At 49.1% G+C, this 18,861-nt stretch overlaps 5 protein-coding genes across 5 annotated transcripts; 2 read left to right on the forward strand and 3 right to left on the reverse strand.

Annotated features, from left to right (window-relative positions):
- Nucleotides 1-1,411: 1,411 nt before the first annotated feature.
- On the forward strand, nucleotides 1,412-1,837 carry BC939DRAFT_498818 (uncharacterized protein; the record flags this gene model as incomplete). The annotated part of the gene is made up of 1 exon (XM_051559867.1): nucleotides 1,412-1,837. One exon carries the CDS (start codon nucleotides 1,412-1,414, stop codon nucleotides 1,835-1,837), a length of 426 nt encoding a protein of 141 aa, XP_051416848.1.
- Nucleotides 1,838-10,678: 8,841 nt separating this feature from the next.
- Nucleotides 10,679-12,194, reverse strand: BC939DRAFT_436861 (uncharacterized protein). The gene has a single exon (XM_051553623.1). It carries the CDS (start codon nucleotides 11,721-11,723, stop codon nucleotides 10,905-10,907), a length of 819 nt encoding a protein of 272 aa, XP_051416849.1. The 5' UTR covers nucleotides 11,724-12,194; the 3' UTR covers nucleotides 10,679-10,904.
- Nucleotides 12,001-14,021, reverse strand: BC939DRAFT_184315 (uncharacterized protein). The gene is made up of 3 exons (XM_051550474.1): nucleotides 13,773-14,021; nucleotides 12,886-13,680; nucleotides 12,001-12,279 (listed from the first exon to the last, which is right to left on the reverse strand). Coding segments are annotated over exons 1-3 (825 nt in total). The 5' UTR covers nucleotides 13,802-14,021; the 3' UTR covers nucleotides 12,001-12,278.
- A 1,060-nt stretch (nucleotides 14,022-15,081) lies between these two features.
- Nucleotides 15,082-16,244, forward strand: BC939DRAFT_436863 (uncharacterized protein). Its single transcript, XM_051553624.1, has 4 exons — nucleotides 15,082-15,598; nucleotides 15,711-15,752; nucleotides 15,885-15,904; nucleotides 15,993-16,244. Exons 1-4 carry the CDS (start codon nucleotides 15,469-15,471, stop codon nucleotides 16,074-16,076), a joined length of 276 nt encoding a protein of 91 aa, XP_051416851.1. The 5' UTR covers nucleotides 15,082-15,468; the 3' UTR covers nucleotides 16,077-16,244.
- Nucleotides 16,245-16,477: 233 nt separating this feature from the next.
- BC939DRAFT_498822 (uncharacterized protein) lies at nucleotides 16,478-17,029 on the reverse strand (the record flags this gene model as incomplete). The annotated part of the gene is made up of 1 exon (XM_051559868.1): nucleotides 16,478-17,029. The coding sequence occupies one exon, from the start codon at nucleotides 17,027-17,029 to the stop codon at nucleotides 16,478-16,480; it is 552 nt and encodes a 183-aa protein (XP_051416852.1).
- Nucleotides 17,030-18,861: the final 1,832 nt, after the last annotated feature.

Genomic DNA, 18,861 nt, shown 5'->3' on the forward strand with positions numbered 1-18,861 from the left:
TTCCCGAAGTTAGTTTTGGAGTGGGCAAGATGACCACATTTACATATCCGAGGCGCTTGGAGAGGTCCTGCAGCAGGGGTAGGTGCCAGATCCGCATGCTCTGGTTCGTCCAGAAGGCGATCAACATGCTCATGCCCCTGTTATCTTTCACGGGCGCACTGGGTTGCATAGGCGGAGATGAGCGTAGCACGCCTGGTGAGAGGTACATCAGCGGTTAGTTCAGATTGTCCGTAAGCCCATCCTATAAAAAAATAAAATAAAATAAAAACAAATAGAATCTGCCTTTCGAGCGCGTTCTTGGGATTCTCAGGGCAATCCCTGAAGGTGATTCTGGAGTGGCCAGTTTGGCCACATATGCATGTTCGAGCTGCTCAGACAGGTTCAGCAGCAGGACTATAGATTCGATCAATTCGTGTCGAGTCAGCATAGGGACCAATATCAATGTAAAAAGTAACAAAGACACACTTCACATACGCTTGATTGCACGTTATATCCATGTTCTCGGTAGTCAATGTAAGAGGGATGCAGTAGTTGAGGGAGGAGCAGAGGGAATGGCTTTGAGTGATAAGGGTCAAGCAGTGAACGTTTAAGGATGGAGGGCATTTGGCAGTGGTGGATGTGGGAGGAGATTTATTTTTGGGCGAAGCAAGAATTGCGTTGCTCGAAATTTTGCATCAAGAAAGGGTATTGCCATCGAGACCTTAACATCAAAGAAAAGGTACTGCAAATTGATTAAATTTATTAGATGTGTAAAGTAGTCTTCAAAATCCCTCAAATCAACCTTGTGTAACTCGTCAAACTCATCGAACCACCATCGATATCATTCATCATACCTCAGACTAAGCATTCACTGTGGTTGTTGCGGTGCGAAATGAGCGAACGACATGGTGACATGAAATACCTTTTCGGACATGTGTAGTAAGTCCGTCGGTCGTGGGTTTTTTTGCATTTCTCGCACATGGGCATATTGAAGAAGTTTCTAGGATGGTGGTAAGGGCGGCAGTGATAGAGTCAGACAGACACAGAGAGAGAAAGAGTCGATGGGAGATGTAAATTTTTTTTATTTTTTATATATATTTTCTGGCTCTCGAGTGCATCGAATCTATGAGTGAGGAGCGATAGAGAGAGAGAGATATATAAGTTTACGCGACATGGCAACGTCCCCTGAGTCCCCCCTCCCTCTATCCAAATTTTCAGCTTGTACGTGGATGCACGTGGATGCACGTGGATTATAAAGAAGTATATACGTGAAAATTTAGAGTTAGCTCAAAATTTTTGGTGGCTTACAACCGTGCATTTTTATTATATTGATCAACATCTGTTTGCAGAACCACTTCTTGATGTACAGTCGAACTCCTATTCTGCAGCTTAAATTGGAGGAACAGTCGATATTCAACAAACACTGAAAGCTATGCAGCGAGAGTCTTTGGCTGCTGGAGAGCAGGAACCTTTAGAATATACGGAGCTGGAGATGTCAGATAACGTGGAACAGGATCCGATGGATGCGGGTGAACTTTCTAAACGCAACGAGCGTGAGGCTGAGACGCGGGTGGGCAAGAAGCTGTACGAGCAGATTGGCAGACTGAGTTTGTTAGAAGGCTTATCACTTGATTGCAACTATTTCGCTCGCGTCGAGTGGAACCTCACTCTTTCCAAGGGTTGGTTGATGGAACTGGCAGGGCTAAAGAAGCTACACCACCTAAGCATAGGCATTCAGTACTGGTACAGGATGGGTCAAGCAGAGGTTGAGTTCATGGATGCACATTGGCCGATGCTGCGTACAGTCGACCTCATGGGGAGGTGGGTTATACAAAGTTGGACTCTAGAAGGAGCTTGAAAGTGTGATCCGGTCCCTGCCTCGGTTCCGAATTCTGACAAGCTGGAGGTGCCGCCTCACTTGCGCTGGTTTCAAACGAAGAGGCCGTATCTGAAAGTGAAGATGGAATAATGTATATAGCAAGGCTGCAAGACGTAGGCTATTTAAAATGCATATCCACTGCGACCCACCAGGGACAGGAGCTTTTTATTATGTAGACACCAGGCCTGAGACTGACAGGCTTATTTGTGGGGCATGGCCATCACTGGTCCGAGTGGCCTGCTGACGGTATCATGCATAGGTGCATGTGTGGAGATTCGAGTGGACATTAACGCCCACAGGCAAGATTTCACTGCTGCACAACATGTATTACAAGGGACATATTTACTGAGAATGCTCAGCAATAGACTGCTCGCTCCGCTTTTTTCAATACTCCATTCCGAGTCTCGGACACGCATGTCTAGAAGCGGGTCGAGCGCCAGAGGGCGCATCTTTTTTATTGACGCCAGATCCCTCCAGGCGTTGTTGGCCAGCAGCCACCGAGGGTACGCAGGATTCGATATTAGGTTTTGGGGTTGTGCCTGTATAAAAGGAGGATCGAAGCCAGCAGTTTTTTGTTCCTTGTTCCAGTTGAACAAGAAGACCGTTGTGCTGACCGCTCGCTACCCTTTTGCTTAGATATATCAATAATGAATTACGGTTCCAGGTGAACAAGGAGACCGTTGCGCTGATCACTCGCTACAGTGTGCGTAGTTGTGCGTTAGACCCTTGTATTCAGTGTGGAACACAAATTATTCGAGCATCCAGATTGGGTTACTCCATACAACTGTAAAAGAACTATCTCCAAGCGCAACAAAGTCAGAACGATGCTTATTGTTGATTTCCTTCTCTCCTTTGCATCCGAGTCCATTACACGCTACACGAGGGCGAGGGAGCAAGTTTGGCACTCTTTCCCCCTCTTCTCACATTTTCCCACTTTCCCACTTCCCACTTTCCCACCTTTCCACTTTCCCTTCTTCCCACATCCACCCTTCCTTAATCCATCAGGAACTGTCTCGTATCTCTCTCATCTTTTCTCGCTTTACTGTCTGTCTCAAGTACGTCTCTGCTCCATCTCAATAAGCACAGCCCAGCGGTGACTCATTGGTAACAAAGACACGGTTTATCTGCCAAAGCCCCACCCCTGAATGTGCCTGAACAACCACAGTCGAGTCAAGGAGTGCTAATGCTAGAATATCCGAGATCAGGAGAACAGCTCATTCATGTGCAATGGATAATAATCCCTTCTTTCATACTCACAGGGATCTCTGCTAGAAGTGACGAGGGAAGCGAATATCACTTCACTCGACCCGCCTTGTTCGTGTGCAGACCGTCTTTAAAAAAGAATTGGAGTAGAGAATAATTGCACAAGGACGGACCATTTCCTCGGCTGGTGAAAGAAACTCGAGAAACAGATCCCTGTTGAGGTGAGGCACTGTTTCTTGTCACTCGATAGTAGCCTACAGGGATGCTTTAAGGTTATTAATCTTTCCTGTTGCATGATGGGCAGTTGGTATCGTTGCTAAGAGGCGCGAAGAGGACAAATCGTTAGGACTACTTCTGTATCTAATCAAAGGAACAAAGTCGAATAGACACTTCCGAGGTGGGGCGCCATTACTTGGCAGAGTAGCCACATATGATCTAGTTCATGCAGCTGCTATGGATATCAATGTTTTTTATGTACGATAGCTCATTCTCTCCTACTACGTCTGTAATATACCAGCCCACTGCGACTTATTGGTCCCCATTTGCATTATTGAAGTGTCTGTCAAGTACAAGTACGTATACTGGCTACTCACACAGGTCGATTAATCGACCCCACAAGGTCACTAATATCGCCGCCATCTGCTCTATGATAACAGGAGAATCCCTTCCCCCCCCCCCTCAGAGAAGCAACATGTTTGATAGAACTTTTTCGTCACCGCGAAAGGCTCTCTCGCCACAAAAGGAGCTGGAACTCGTCAACATTTACGTGGAGAATGCGCGCAAAACCAAGGATCAGGAAATTGCTTTAGTGTTGTGCGACGACGCAAAGACCGCGTTATTCCGGATGAAAAGAGCTGCGAAAAAGATTCTTACAACTCCCTTGTCCGTCGAGGATCAAGCCCTGCGCGATGGGTTCGCCGGCGCCTACCTCGAGCACGCCAACTTGTTGGATAGCTTAGGATATAGTGAAATGGCGCAGGTCAGCTACAAGAGGGCAGAAAAGTGGGGGTAAGTGACAGAATACCTGCTCTCTGCTTGTTCACATTAGCCCGGCTATATCATACGTCGCATCTAACACATCTCTCAATTATGTTGACTGGCCCTCTGACTTCAACAGCCATGTGCGTCCTACAAAACATCCAAGTCCTACAGTTTCATCTGTCACCGATAGCGCCTGCCGCGACCTGGCACGGATCCCTGAGGATATCTTTCCCGACGACATGCGTCAGCCCACCGTCAAGTGCACGTTACCAGACACAGATGAGCGACTCCGCGATACATCCCAGCTCGCCTACTGCCTTGGCCTTCTGCAAGTGACGCCATCGCCCGAAGAGGTCTTTGAACCAGCAGCAGGGAATTGGGTGAAATCCACAGAGAAGAATGCAGAGGAGAAGGAGAGACTCAGGACGCTGGCGACAGATGTGATCCGGGCATTCACTCGTGATGAGCTCAAGGATACCAACGCCGTCGCAGAAGTCGTGTGCCTGGCCCCAGTTCTTGAAAAGGAATGTTTCCACTCTCTACTCATGCTGTTTGTCGATGGTGTTGACAAGTCCAGTCTGCTGGATGTGCAGTCTCTCGAAGGGCTAGCGCAGTTGGTCCAAAGTGCTCCCGAGGGATACCTCGACTCGGATGACCTAGCCACGATCCTGCGCAACCTCAACACCCGCTTACAGGATACTCACACTCAGTCTTCAGATCACATCGGCCGTCTCACTCTCGCAGTGTCCAAAGTCCTGGACGCCATGGCCGATACCAAGGTCTCAGGCTTAAAGCGTGTAGAGCTGCACGAGCCACTCTCTGCCTATTTGAATGGACTGCGAGGCAGCAGCGATCCTTACTTGGTGTATCAGGCTGCCTATGCCTTCCAAGCACTGCAGTGTGTCCCAGACAACGAATCACCATGGCAAGCAACGGTGCGGCGCACTGGAATTGTTTTGAAGGGTGTCTCGGGACTAGTTAGTGCCGTAAAAGGCCTGGACGTCAACGGCTTCATCACAGGACTCGGGCATCTTCAGGAGGGACTGGGAGAGGTGATCCAGGTAGCGAAAATCGGTTACGAAGGCGTGAGCGCACTGGTCGAGAGTGGACAAGGACTGCTAGAATCTCTCAAAGTCGGTCTCAGCTTCAACCAGAAACGTGCCTGGTACACAGCACTACGCGGAGCAGACACACTGCTTCGGGACGGTCAACTTGCCAAGTTTAAGACCCTGGTCTGTGAAGCACCTTGCCGGCGTGATCTAGCCTTTCAACTAGGAGTATGCCAACGCCTGGGGGACCTTGCGGCCAATCCACTGTGGGACATCGAGTCCCGCCAAGGCGCTGTTGCGTTTCTGGGCGAGATGTACCGAAACGATACGGAGTGGGGTCAGCAAGCCCTCGTCAAGCAATGGATCCTTGACATTCTTATGCAGTTGGCTTCGACATTTGGCTCAGCTATGCCAGGTATGTATGATGAACATGAACGGATACGTGAGAGGCTCTTGCCTTATTATGAGGTATGGAATTCACCACCTAGCAGGTACTAATAGCTGTACTATATTCTATTGTGGTCTATGCGATATATGATGTAGGTGTCGAATCTTTGCTACAAGAGCTGGAATCGAATGGCGATGAGGCGAAAAGGATTCTTTGTCAGGACTGCCGAAAGGAAAATCGAAGCTTACATCCGCTGCAGGTCGCCTTGCCAACTGTCGCATCTCCATCATTGCTTGACCTTGTCCAGAACAAACCCGATGTTGAAGCCGACCTGAGACGACTGAGAAAGCAACGATTGAAGGAACGAGGCAAAGTCGTGTACATCCCTCCTCAAGCCAAGGCTAACCTGCAAGCGTCTGATGACAACCTGTTCGACTTGACAAAAGAAGTCGAAGGCTTCCTGAGCAGTGACCATAAGGTGATGCTCCTGCTAGGTGATTCAGGTGGAGGCAAGTCGACCTTTAACCAGCAGCTCGAGTGCGACTTGTGGGATGCCTATAAGAAAAAGGAAGGCAGGATTCCGCTTTTTATCAGCTTGCCCGCCATCGACAAGCCAGAACAGGATCTGATTGCCAAACATCTACGGAAGGCAGAGTTTACCGAACCCCAGATCCGAGAGCTGAAAGACTACCGCAGATTCATCTTGATTTGTGACGGATATGACGAGAGCCAGCAAACACACAACCTGTACACGAGCAACCGACTGAATCAGGAGGGAGGATGGAGGGCTCAGATGGTCATTAGCTGCCGCAGCGAGTACCTTGGGCTTGATTATCGAGATCGGTTCCAGCCAGCAGATCGCAATCACCAAGCAGAGCAAGCGTTTCAAGAGGCGGTCATTGCGCCATTCTCAATGAATCAAATTCAAGAATACATCAGGAAATATGTGTCCACGACGAAGCCGCTCTGGCAGGTGACGGACTACTTGAAGGCCCTCAATCTAATTCCCAGCCTGCAGGACCTAGTCAAGAACCCCTTTATGTTGACGTTGTCCTTGGAGGTACTGCCGCGCATGGTGGATCCAGGACAAGACCTCTCGACCGTCCGGGTCACGCGAGTCGCGTTGTATGACCAGTTTGTGGATCAATGGTTGGAGCGAGGCAAGAAACGGCTCGTTGAGAAGAAGGACTTGAGCTACCAAGAGAAGAAGGTGTTCGAGAACTTGTCCGACGATGGCTTCGCGCAGAATGGGGTCGGCTTTTTGAAGGCGTTAGCGGTAGCGATGTACGAGAAGCAAGCGGGCAATCCGGTGGTCGAATACTCACCCTTTCGCGATCAAGGGACATGGAAAGAAGATTTCTTTAGCCGGGAGAACGAGAAGCAACAGCTCTTGCGTGAGGCGTGTCCTCTGACGCGCAGTGGCAATCAGTACCGGTTTATCCATAAATCACTGCTGGAATACTGCTTGGCCCGTGCGGTATTTGAGCCGCGGGACGGAGAGAGTGCGAGCCGTGCGGCCTTACCTGAAGTCCTGCCACGCCGAGGGAGCGTCCATTCCATCATGAGCTTTGAAAAACAAGCTGATGCAGAGGAACCAGTGGGAACCGTTGAACAGGCCGTGCTCGATTCACCCTTGGCGCGGGAAAGCTTTGTGGACGAGCCGTCGATTCTGCACTTTTTAACAGAGCGTGTCCAACAGGAGCCTCTCTTCAAGCAGCAACTGCTCGCCACGATCGAATGCTCCAAAACCGACAAAGAGGCACGCAAGGCGGCAGCCAATGCGATCACGATATTGGTCAGAGCGGGGATGCCGTTTATCGGTGCAGATCTGAAAGGCATCCGGATCCCAGGAGCGGACCTGAGTGGGGGCCAATTCGATTCTGCACAGCTACAAGGGTCAGATTTGAGAAAAGTCAACCTTCGCAACATTTGGCTGCGTCAGGCCAATTTGAGCAACGCACAGGTGGCGGGGGTGCAGTTTGGCGAATGGCCGTACCTCTTAGAAGATAGCGAGGTGAATTCCTGCACGTATTCGCCAGATGGGAAGTTCTGTGCAGTAGGTCTCAGGAATGGCACGATCAGCGTGTATGACACTTCGACTTGGGCAAAAGCTCACATTTTGTGTGGCCATACCTCCGATGTTTCGAGCGTGGTGTATTCGCCCAGCGGCCAGCAGATCGCCTCAGGCAGCTACGACGACACTGTGCGACTGTGGGATGCGCAAACCGGTGCACCCGGTCCCATCTTAAGCGGCCATGCCGAGTATGTTATGAGCGTGGTGTATTCGCCCAGCGGCCAGCAGATCGCCTCGGGAAGTGGCGACAAGACGGTGCGACTGTGGGATGCGCAAACCGGTGCACCAGGCCCCATATTAAGCGGCCATACCTCCGATGTTACGAGCGTGGTGTATTCTCCCAGCGGCCAGCAGATCGCCTCGGGAAGTGGCGACAAGACGGTGCGACTGTGGGATGCGCAAACCGGTGCACCAGGCCCCATATTAAGCGGCCATACCTCCGATGTTACGAGCGTGGTGTATTCTCCCAGCGGCCAGCATATCGCCTCGGGAAGTGGCGACAAAACGGTGCGACTGTGGGATGCGCAAACCGGTGCACCCGGCCCCATCTTAAGCGGCCATACCTCCGATGTTGCGAGCGTGGTGTATTCTCCCAGCGGCCAGCAGATCGCCTCGGGAAGTTGGGACAACACGGTGCGACTGTGGGATGCGCAAACCGGTGCACCTGGTCCCATCTTAAGCGGCCATACCTCCCTTGTTACGAGCGTGGTGTATTCGCCCAGTGGCCAGCAGATCGCCTCGGGAAGTTGGGACAAGACGGTGCGACTGTGGGATGCGCAAACCGATGCACCCGGTCCCATCTTAAGCGGCCATGCCTCCGAAGTTACGAGCGTGGTGTATTCGCCCAGTGACCAGCAGATCGCCTCGGGAAGTTGGGACAACACGGTGCGACTGTGGGATGCGCAAACCGGTACACCCGGTCCCATCTTAAGCGGCCATACCGAGTATGTTACGAGCGTGGTGTATTCGCCCAGTGGCCAGCAGATCGCCTCGGGAAGTTGGGACAACACGGTGCGACTGTGGGATGCGCAAACCGGTACACCTGGTCCCATCTTAAGCGGTCATACCGAGTGTGTTTGGAGCGTGGTGTATTCACCCAGCGGCCAGCAGATCGCCTCGGGAAGTCGGGACAACACGGTGCGACTGTGGGATGCGCAAACCGGTGCACCCGGTCCCATCTTAAGCGGCCATGCCTCCGAAGTTACGAGCGTGGTGTATTCTCCCAGCAGCCAGCAGATCGCCTCGGGAAGTTGGGACAAGACGGTGCGACTGTGGGATGCGCAAACCGGTGCACCCGGTCCCATCTTAAGCGGCCATGCCGAGTATGTTACGAGCGTGGTGTATTCACCCAGCGGCCAGCAGATCGCCTCGGGAAGTTATGACAAGACGATGCGACTGTGGGATGCGCAAACCGGTGCACCCGGTCCCATCTTAAGCGGCCATACCGAGTGTGTTTGGAGCGTGGTGTACTCGCCCAGTGGCCAGCAGATCGCCTCGGGAAGTCGGGACAACACGGTGCGACTGTGGGATGCGCAAACCGGTGCACCCGGTCCCATCTTAAGCGGCCATGCCTCCGAAGTTACGAGCGTGGTGTATTCGCCCAGCGGCCAGCAGATTGCCTCGGGAAGTTGTGACATGACCGTGTGGTTGTGGGATGTGAATTCGGTTCAATGTTTGGCAGTTGTTGAAGGTTTCCATGGATCAGTCACAAGCATCACCTGGAACCCTACTCCAAACGGCACCTATTTCGCAACCGGCTGTAAGGATAAGTCCGTTCGTATGTGGCAGGTCATAGAAGAGGGGGATCGCTATCAGGTGCGCCTGCATTGGAGTTCGATGCTTGACAGTCTTACCGTGTCAAATACCTCTATCCAAAACGTCCAAGGCTTAAGCAGGATAAATATGCGACTATTAGAACAACGCGGCGCTGTGGGCGAGCCGATTCCACCTTTGGGTATCCGCGAAGCGAGCAAAAAGCTAATGACCATGGCGTCCATGGTGCATAAACTCAAGGTGCCGTCAAATCACAGTATGGTGGATACTGCTGCCACAGCCGATTCTTTCGCTGTACAGTCAGCAAAGCCGGTCGATTCGGCGGATGTCTTTTCGCTTGTTTGAAAGGTGAAGGTGGAGCAAATAGGGGATTAGCAACCGCATCTTGACTTTTACTCATTGCCAATCTTTTAGCGCATGGACTGCGCTTTCTAAAGACAATATACAGGGCAGTCTTTGTCCATAACAAGTTCGCACATTAAGAGCGGTAGTCAAGAGCACAAACTAAAGCACCCAATGGGTGTGAAAAACCAAAATAAGCGGGAGCGAAAGCGATGAGCAATGAAGAGATCAAAGCTAGGGTATGGGGTATTGTAGGCCCGTAAATGTTGACCATAGCAGCTCGCTGTCTTAAGCAATACGCGCAAGGGGAACGTAACTCTTCCGATCCTAAACGATCCACTCGCGAAGAGCATCGTCCCAACTTCCTTCACCGACCCTTGCCAATATCATCAGCACCGCCGCTGCGACCAATACCAGATCTACAGCCAATAGTGCACTCGCCATACTGAAGTAGAATTCAGTAAGCGTTGGATTGCTTACCCATTAATAGGGAACGTGAGCTGGGTTTAGACCGTGGCGAGACAAGTTAGGTTTACCCTACCGATGAAATGTTGTTGCAGTAGTAATAATTAAACTTAGTACAAGAGGAGCCGTTCATTCGGATAACTGGTATTTGGGTCTGCCTGAGCAGGCAATGGCGCGAAGCTACCATCCATTGGATTATGGCTGAACGTCTCAAAGTCAGAATGATGCGGATGTTGGCCAGCAGCCACCGAGGGTACGCAGGATTTGATATTAGGTTTGGGGTTGTGCCTGTATAAAAGGAGGATCGAAGCCAGCGGTCTTTTGTTCCTTGTTCCAGTTGGACAAGAAGACCGTTGTGCTGATCACTCGCTACAGTGTGCGTAGTTGTGCGTTAGGCCCTTGTATTCAGTGTGGAACACAAATTATTCGAGCATTCAGATTGGGAGTTTCCTTACTCCATACAACTGTAAAAGAACTATCTCCAAGCGCACAACTTCTGTCCCTAAAAATTATTGACGTTTTTGAAGTGGTGGCAGCATTTCCGTTTCAGAAAAAAGTGCTACAAGTTTGATTTAGGTTGCGAAAGATGTCTGTTACTTACAACTAAACTTTTTTTTTTTATAACGATCTGCCTCTCAAGTCGAATAACGCTACGAATCTAAAGACCATTCAGCAATGAACTACCGAATCTCCCATCCTCCTTGGATCGATCCTTAGTCGCCATAAGACAAGTCTTGTTCCTTGGGTACTAAACCCCTGATATACCACTACTCATAGGCCGGCATAGTTGCTGGGTTGGCGCTTCCGTGGCAGTGTCTCTCTCCTTTCCTTGACCAGCTGGTACTGCCGCACTACTGACTGATTGTCGGGTTCCACAATAATGTCTTGGGTTGGAGGTGAAGCAAGGATCGCTGTATGCAGGCCCATAAGTTCTGCCTTGGCGGAGGACGCATATCCTTCCGTACGTCCGTGCACAGTGAGCGTCTCTGTCTGCGATCGATCCACGACGCCAAAGGCCATGGCAATCTCCTCTGTACCAGCGTTGATCATCGAGCCGTCGGACAAGGGAGTCCTCGGTGTTGTGTTGTCAACAGCAGTGCGCCTAAGCCTCTCCACCGCCTCAGCTTCAAGATTCGGGAGACAGACCGGACCAACCGTAGCCACGGCGACTCGCAGTGGCTCCTCCTGGACTGCGTCAATCCTGAAATCTGGGTACAATGGGTGTTCCAACAGGTATTCTGGGTGGGGTCTACAGCGCCCCTGCGCCTGCCTCCGGGCTAGAAAGCTGTCCTGAATCCGACGTTGCTGCTGCGCTCTCTGAACTCTGATCCCTCGCAGACTCGCATTGCGTTGGGTGATCGTCGTGTTCAGCTGCTCCTGGGCCTCTCGCCGTAGTTGCGCAAGGTGATCCCTGAACTGTTGGTTATTGAGGTCGTGTAGCTCCGTAAGATCCTTTCTCAAGTTACGGCTCTGTCCTGTGTAAAGTTTCTTATATTTCAGGAACTCCCGGTGGCGAATATCGACTTGTCGCTGCATAGCTCCTGTAATGCGGTTGGCAGTGGCGTTGTGGACGTCGTGGATACCGTGCATGTGCCGGGTGCAACCACTCTACATGTTGGACAGGGCGCGGTCCTTGATACTGTCAGAGGCGATGTCGGCTGGGAGGAAGGCATTGTTGACTGTGGGAAGAGCAGGGGTGGACGAGGATGGGGAAAGGGTGGACGGGGGTGGGGAAAGAGTGGACAAGGATGGGAAAGGGTGGACGAGGATGGGGAAAGGGCGGACGGGGATGGAGAAAGAGTGGATGGGGATGCGGGGACGGAAAGGGTGGGCGATAAAGAAGGAGGGGGAGAGGGGGACAAAGAAAGAGGTGGTAATAATCGTGAAATAGGAAGTAGAGAAGGAACAACTGAAGAAAAAGTGGCCAAAGAAGCTAAAGAAGAGGTCAAAGAAGAACTTGAAGTGGACGAAGAAGAGGAAAGTAAAGAAGAAAAACGTGAAGTGGTGGGCAAAGTAGAAGAAGAAGAAAGAGAAGAAGAAAGAGAAGAAGAAAGAGAAGAAAGAGAAGAAGAAGCAGCAAAAAATGATAGTGATGGTGAAGAAGATGTAGACGAAAAAGAAGAGACAAAATCAAATCCACGCCCATCTGGGCTATTGTGAGCATTTTGTTTTTTTGGTGGCGAGTGGGGCATCTTTTCTGGTACCTTTCTTTTTTGACTTCCGAGGATGTGTTGGGCTTGTGAGGCCTCTTTTTGCTCTGAACCTTTTTTGTGTTTGTGTCTTGTTTAGACACACCCTCGGGATTGTTCACCTCCTCTACACCTTCTGCATCGTTCTTGTCGTCATCTTCAGCACCACCTTCATCGTCTTCAGCTATGGGAGAGAGAGACATCCGCATACTTATAACTAAACATCCAAATGCGTCAACTCTGGCTTCCCCCCCGCATTTATGATAGTGTCTTTGCTGAAAATTGTCCGGATTTCACTTTCTGGTGGGAATTTGCTGGACATCTCAGATATCACATTTTCGCGATTGTCTTTATGGATTCCCAAATAAGCTCCAAGACAAATCAAGGTGTCGAAGTCGGTTTTTCCCTTGCTGTCAAGATCCAGTCCCTTTAGCTCCCTCTTCACAATCTTCACAATATCGGATAAGTGTTCCTCATTCTCGCTGACAGCATAGTTCAACCCTCGGTAGGTTGCGTACATCATACCCATGAGCAAATCTGGTCTTTCGTCGTTTTCGCCATACCAGTTGAGCTTGGCGCAGAGTGTCATGTACTGGCATACATACATTGCTTCTTGTAACTCGATGCTGTCGATTAGCTTTCGTACTTGCCACATCTTTTGACTTTGCTGCTGTTCGACGTTTCCTTTGAGCGCTTTGATAACGACACCGTTTGGTATATCTTGCATCAATAAAGCAATCTCTACAACTGCCGAACAAAAAGCTGAACCAAGTCCAGAGAATTGGGTTTTCGATTCTGCATCATATTGACTTCTACTCGTTTTAGCCGATCGTGGTCTCCACTTTGAGGTTGTTTCGACCTCATCAGTTCCTGCGCTTAGACCATAAATCAACTCCTTGGGGTATAATCCTTTGTTACGTGAAACAATTCCCCCCGCCACAAACATCCATTTCTTTTCATCAACATTAATTAATGAATATGATGATCGAATCCTTTCCAATGTGTATCCTGTAATACCTCTGGATACTCTTCGGGAGAATAGATCACAATTTTCTCCTCCCCACAATATACTGACCTTTGACTGATTACTTCGATGCTGGGGATAGACAAAGTTTCTTGCCAAATTATGCGATTCAACATACCCAAAAATTTCGGCAGCGGTTTTTTTTCCTGTTTGTTCACTTTGCTTAAGTGCTGTCATGAGGTCTTGTTTGATCTTGGAGGAAAATACAGCACCGTAACCTGGAATATCGACTTTGGACTCATACCGAAGCTTCTTGTCCGTAATACTTGAGCCTCGATTATCGGATGAGAGAATGTCTCTTATTTTTGCTCCTTCGGGTAGATCACAGCCTGTTCTGCTGTTCCCGGTCCAGGCTAACCAGAGTATATGTCTGAATTCAGCGTGTAGTGTCCCCTGAACAACATAAACGAAGAGCACAATACCAACCTCAGCAGCAAGGAGTAATATTGTGGCATCAACGCTTTCACCTTTAGAGAATGCGACTAAGTCCATAGCAAAAGCGGTCAGTACAATCGAGCTCATTCCAGTCCACCATTTGTTTTCATCTTTGACAAACTCTAGTCTCTGGGTCCATCTCCCTTCCGTTTCCAAAATATTTGTCAAACCGGCATATCCACCGATAAATATGTTGATTACGGCGCCACTTGCTATTGCAATCCATCGGTAAACCCTTCCAGGAGCGTCACCAGAGTCGGTTAAATCGGTGTTGCTAGGAGCTGATCTGACAACTCTTAATATTGCCAAAGCTATCCAGGCAATCAGGTATATTTTAGTTTTTGAGTACATGCCAGAGCGTTTCAGTGAGAATATCAAATGTAGGAATGGTGTGGAATCGAATGATGAAATGGATAAATTACAGTGGGAGGGACATGCCATGGACAAGAGATTATATATGTAAAAAAATTGGCAAATAACATAATTACTGTACGACATTATCAATGGGCAATGTACAGAACCACTGTATGTCAACAAAACCGGTACCGAGAAAAATGAGATTTGTGTAAAAAATGGGCTCTATGACAAATTTGATAGATGGGCCATGTCTTTATTTTTTGAGGGAGAGGGGTATCCACTACGTTCCTGAATACTTAGTGTATTTCTCACATTGCTTCGCCAACACCTCTCGCTTACTTCGCCTTCTTTTTTTCATGTATGCCCCAGACCAAAGCTGTTTTTACAAACAAACATGCAACCATTGAAACTCCTACATTTACTTCACCTTTAAATATTACTTCGCCCTCTCTTTTTCAGTATCCATGAATCCGTTTATAGTCTCTTGAAAAGATTCTCGAGAATAATCCTCATCAAGATAGGGGCTTAAAAGTAGTAAAGAGAAATCCTCGAGGGGAACCATCTTATCCACAGTGCGGCCGCGGAGAACAGTTTTGACTTTGAGAGGAATTGACCCTTGTCGTAAAGAGTGTACTTCTTTCAAGGTCTGTGTGATTTGGAAGCGGAGGTTCCAGAGCCAGTACCTTTGGTGTTTACTGGACTAGAAGCTGGGGCTGTGTGAACAGAGCGCGTTGTTTTGGGATGGCAGAAGAAGAGGACAGGATGGGCTCGGGAAGTGAGAGTGCGTGTGAACAAATGCTTACTCAGTTCAATTGGATTGAATACATGACTGCTCCTCCAATTTAAGCTGCAAAATAGGAGTTCGACTGTACAGCACGTACACTGTTGTACGATACGTTTTTAATGGCTGGACATTTGCTGCGGGTGGTGTGTAGCTCATGGTGGATGCGATGTGCCGTCGAACGTTGTATGTCTGACCGATATAGCCAATGGTAACGCCCTGTTCGAAGAAGACGTACATTGGGGCACTTGCTCAACTTCATAGGCGACTTGTACGATTGAAAATAGAAATAGGCACATTTTTAGATGCAACCCTATCCTACATCGACATCTGAGAGTTGACTGTACAGAAAACGCATCTTGGCTTCAATGGCCGTCTCTTCACCTTCTTTTTTCCTATTTCGTTTTTCCCTCCAGGCGCCCCTTCATCCACACTTTATCTCTTCGTGCTTTTCTCTTCTGCATTAGACCTTGTCTTCCTTGTCTTCCTTGTCTTTATTTTCAGCAACCAACCAAGTCTATCGTCTTTCATTGACGCCCACCGCACAACATGTTCAAGGACACCAGAAGACTGAACACGGCCTCCTCGCCGCTCAAGCTTGTACTGCTGCTTGCAATCGTCGTCTTGGCGCTCGTTCCTCCTACTCAAGCACAATGTCCACGCGGAGGATTCATGCGATGTACCGTACCTATCATGCATGCTTTCCAGGCTATAGTGAACTAGCCCTTTCTGAGACGCGACAACCCGCGCTCGTACCCTCCAATCATCCCCTCTCATACCTATCCTTTTAGGTGTCGATGAACGGTCGTATATCATATGTGGCGACGGTCTAGGTATGTAGGGAAAGCACGATGGAAATAGGATCACTTTTATTTTTGACTCCATTAGTAGGGTAGCTCCTTCAGCCATTTCTAGTATATCCATCAACTAATCTATATCTTGGGTTCTCCCTGTCTTCACCTTAGTTCGATGTCGCGGTCAAAAGGTTCGAGTTCGTGCCAGTTCGAAAAATGCCTGTCGTCGATTTCCCTGCCCCTTACCCCTTATTTCTTTTATTTTTTTGGTAACAATAGCTTTGCGATCCCGATACACCGTATCTCTCGATGGAATCGCCTTGCCAGTACTATGGGTCCAAGTGTTCTGAGCATACCTGTTGAAAGACGGCGTATGTAGCGAGAACAAATGACTAGTACAGGCGAGGCAGTGTCTGAATTACCAGTGCACGTTGCTTAGCATAAAAACCAACTGTGTATGAGAGAGAGAGAGAGAGAGAGGAGGTATAGACCATGTTGGTTTTGTTTATGTTTTTATTATTGCTGTGCATTCCAGTCGAACTTGGTTCGGTGGAGACAGCGTAGCATCTGAATGCTTTAGATAACGACAAAAAAAAAAAAAAAAAAAAAGATAGGCAATAGGCGATAGATAGTGCTGCCCCAAGCACGGGAATGAGCAGTCAGAAAATTAATGCTCGTGTCACCCAAAAAAAGAAAAAAAAAAAAAAAAAAAAAGGACCTAAGAAGCAAAGCGCGTTTTTATCTACAGGCAGCAACCGCATCCTTTACTGCGGTCCTGCGGCAGCACTTCGCACTCCCGCCCCGGAATGTGGTCCACCGGCGCCTCCGGATGAGGCGCTCAGGATCCGACCGCTTCTCAGTCCCAGCTTATTCATCTTGGCCATCTTGAACTCCAGATCCCGCATCTTTGCAATCGTCGGATCATATCGTGGCCTCCGTTCCAATTCCTCCAATGCCTGTTGCTGTCGCATCTCCTTCTTCAACTGGCGCCGGCTCTTCCCAACAATACCGTTGCTATCACTGCAGACGTCTGATGGAGAAAGAGTTTCGGAAGTGAGGGTTCGTGTCCGACTGGAGGCCGGGTGTGTAGACGGACGGTAGAGGGTCATGGAGGCCGAGAGGAGGTCGAGGTCCGAGACAGAGGCGGACATGAGGTCCGTATGGTCTGAGGGCAAGAAGACCCAGTCGTCCTGATGCGGTTCTGGTTCTTGAGGGGAGGTCGAGCTGGGCGCGTTCTTGTCGGTGATGGAGGGGGCGGTGGTGGAGGCATTGGATGCCTGAGTGTCGGAGGAGCGGATCCAGGAGAGAACAAACATGTTGGTTTAAAGAGTGGTGGAGTAGAGAAGGTGTAGGTTGCTTTAAAGACGCTGTTTCGTTGACCTGGGCCAGATGAAAGAGCGAATGAAGAACGCGAATTGGGATTGAACGGCGGGGTGCTAGTTGTGTTGTTGGTGTTGACGGAGAATGTAGCTATTGTAGTGCGAGGCTTTCTATCTTTGCTATATCGACGCTTGTTCCTTTCCTGGTTCTTTGGAGATGGGCGCAGCGAGTAAGGTGTGTTGATAGAAGTGGTCGGTGAAGTATCCGGTACTAATTCCTGAAATGATGCAGCGGCTGGTTGTAGTTTTTAATGCTTGGAGACGAAGAGTGCTTATCAAGGGGTTGTGGGGTTGGGTTAGGTTTGTTTTGTCGAGTCAATAGTTGAAGAGAAAAGAAGAAAAGGATGAACCTGACTCCAGAAAGGTTTATATTTAAAAATGGATGGAGATAGGCACTGCAAGGGCAAGCAAGTATGTACTAACTAACACACATCTCTTGGCTCATGCAAGTACTCATTCATATGGTTTTCTAGAGGCCAAAAATATAAATATATCTTACTGTTGCAAAAAGATCACATTGCACTTCCTATAGACTAATACATTCCGTGCCTCGAACGTAATAAAATACACTCAGTCCAATAGAATCGAGTACGCGTGTTGGATGCATCCGCATCGGACCGAAGGCGCATATCACAGGATCATCTCATCATCGTCATCCCGCAATCCCTCCTCGTCCTCCTCATTCTTAAAAGGCTGAAGAGAGAACAGACCAAGGGCACGGCATGCGAATACTATCCGTGGTTGGCTGAACGAAAAAAAAAGTCCTTTGTAATTTTACCTCGCGGTCAAAGAAAGACATTCAGATACACGTTCCTGGTTCTCGCAGTTTGTAAGGGACGCCTCTTGCACTGCTGTACTACTCTATATTCCCATCCTGACTACAAGCACTAATGTACGATACCACTCCATATATCCATTCTGACTATTCTGATTACAGTACAAGAATATGTCCCTCCGGATGCAATCTTCCGAGGACGAGTCATCAAAGCACATGGGGCGGTTCTAAAGAAAGAGGAACCTAGACACAGTGAGCAAACCATTACCCGTCGAAATGGGGGGTCATACGACCTACCTGGTACAGAACCTAGGCAGGTTGCTTCATTCTTTTGTAGACCTTTGGAAGAAAAAAAAACAAGAGCAAAAGGAATTGCAGAACACCAATGAATACAGAATACGTTGTTGGGTTGACGCGTGGGCCTCGTACGGTAACTATTCTTTTATAGAAGTGATCCAGAGACCCAGGAGGTGGACAAGCGGGGGGGAGGATGGGGACCCTTGAAATCGTACGTAAATGCATAAAAAGAGAGCAATTGCTTGCTTGGTCCGTATAAAATGCGGCTACTAATTCTCCTGCTCCGCGAGTGTCCTGAATAATCTTTTGTTTCCCCTGAACCTCAATGGGTGTCGCCGAGGTACAGCCAGTATAACCAGTATATCAGTATGACTGAGTACCAATGGCGAAGACGTGTATCCAGGATGTCGGTCACGACCTTTTTGTCTGATATTAAGTGCATCGTGCTCTGGGTCCTGCCTGCCTTCGGTTGAATGCACTCGGCAGCGACAAAGACAGACAAACGATCAAGGAGGTCCAGTTGCTTTACTATGGTTTGCTCACCTCTACGCTCAGTGCTATTGTCTTGATCTTTACTTATGAGCAGGCTACTTTGTGCACCACCTCCTTGGGTTAGTAATGACAATATACCAATGTATGACTGTAGAAGGGTCGTGGCGGCAAACAGGGCAGCTAAAGCAGATGCATTAGTTGAGTT

The sequence above is a fragment of the Gamsiella multidivaricata genome (assembly GCF_025024155.1).
Source record: "Gamsiella multidivaricata strain RSA 2152 chromosome Unknown BC939scaffold_4, whole genome shotgun sequence".
Classification (NCBI taxonomy): Eukaryota; Fungi; Mortierellomycota; class Mortierellomycetes; order Mortierellales; family Mortierellaceae; genus Gamsiella; species Gamsiella multidivaricata.

Bases quoted from the DNA above. Each gene is read 5' to 3' on its own strand.
- BC939DRAFT_184315 (XM_051550474.1), bottom strand. From the start codon at position 13,801: ATGCCACAATATTACTCCTTGCTGCTGAG. The intron at 13,681-13,772 runs GTTGGTATTGTG...CGGGAACAGCAG, and splicing joins TATTACTCCTTGCTGCTGAG to AACAGGCTGTGATCTACCCG.
- BC939DRAFT_436863 (XM_051553624.1), top strand. From the start codon at position 15,469: ATGTTCAAGGACACCAGAAGACTGAACACGGCCTCCTCGCCGCTCAAG. The intron at 15,753-15,884 runs GTATGTAGGGAA...TCTTCACCTTAG, and splicing joins CATATGTGGCGACGGTCTAG to TTCGATGTCGCGGTCAAAAG. The intron at 15,905-15,992 runs GTTCGAGTTCGT...TGGTAACAATAG, and splicing joins TTCGATGTCGCGGTCAAAAG to CTTTGCGATCCCGATACACC.
- BC939DRAFT_436861 (XM_051553623.1), bottom strand. From the start codon at position 11,723: ATGCACGGTATCCACGACGTCCACAACGCCACTGCCAACCGCATTACA.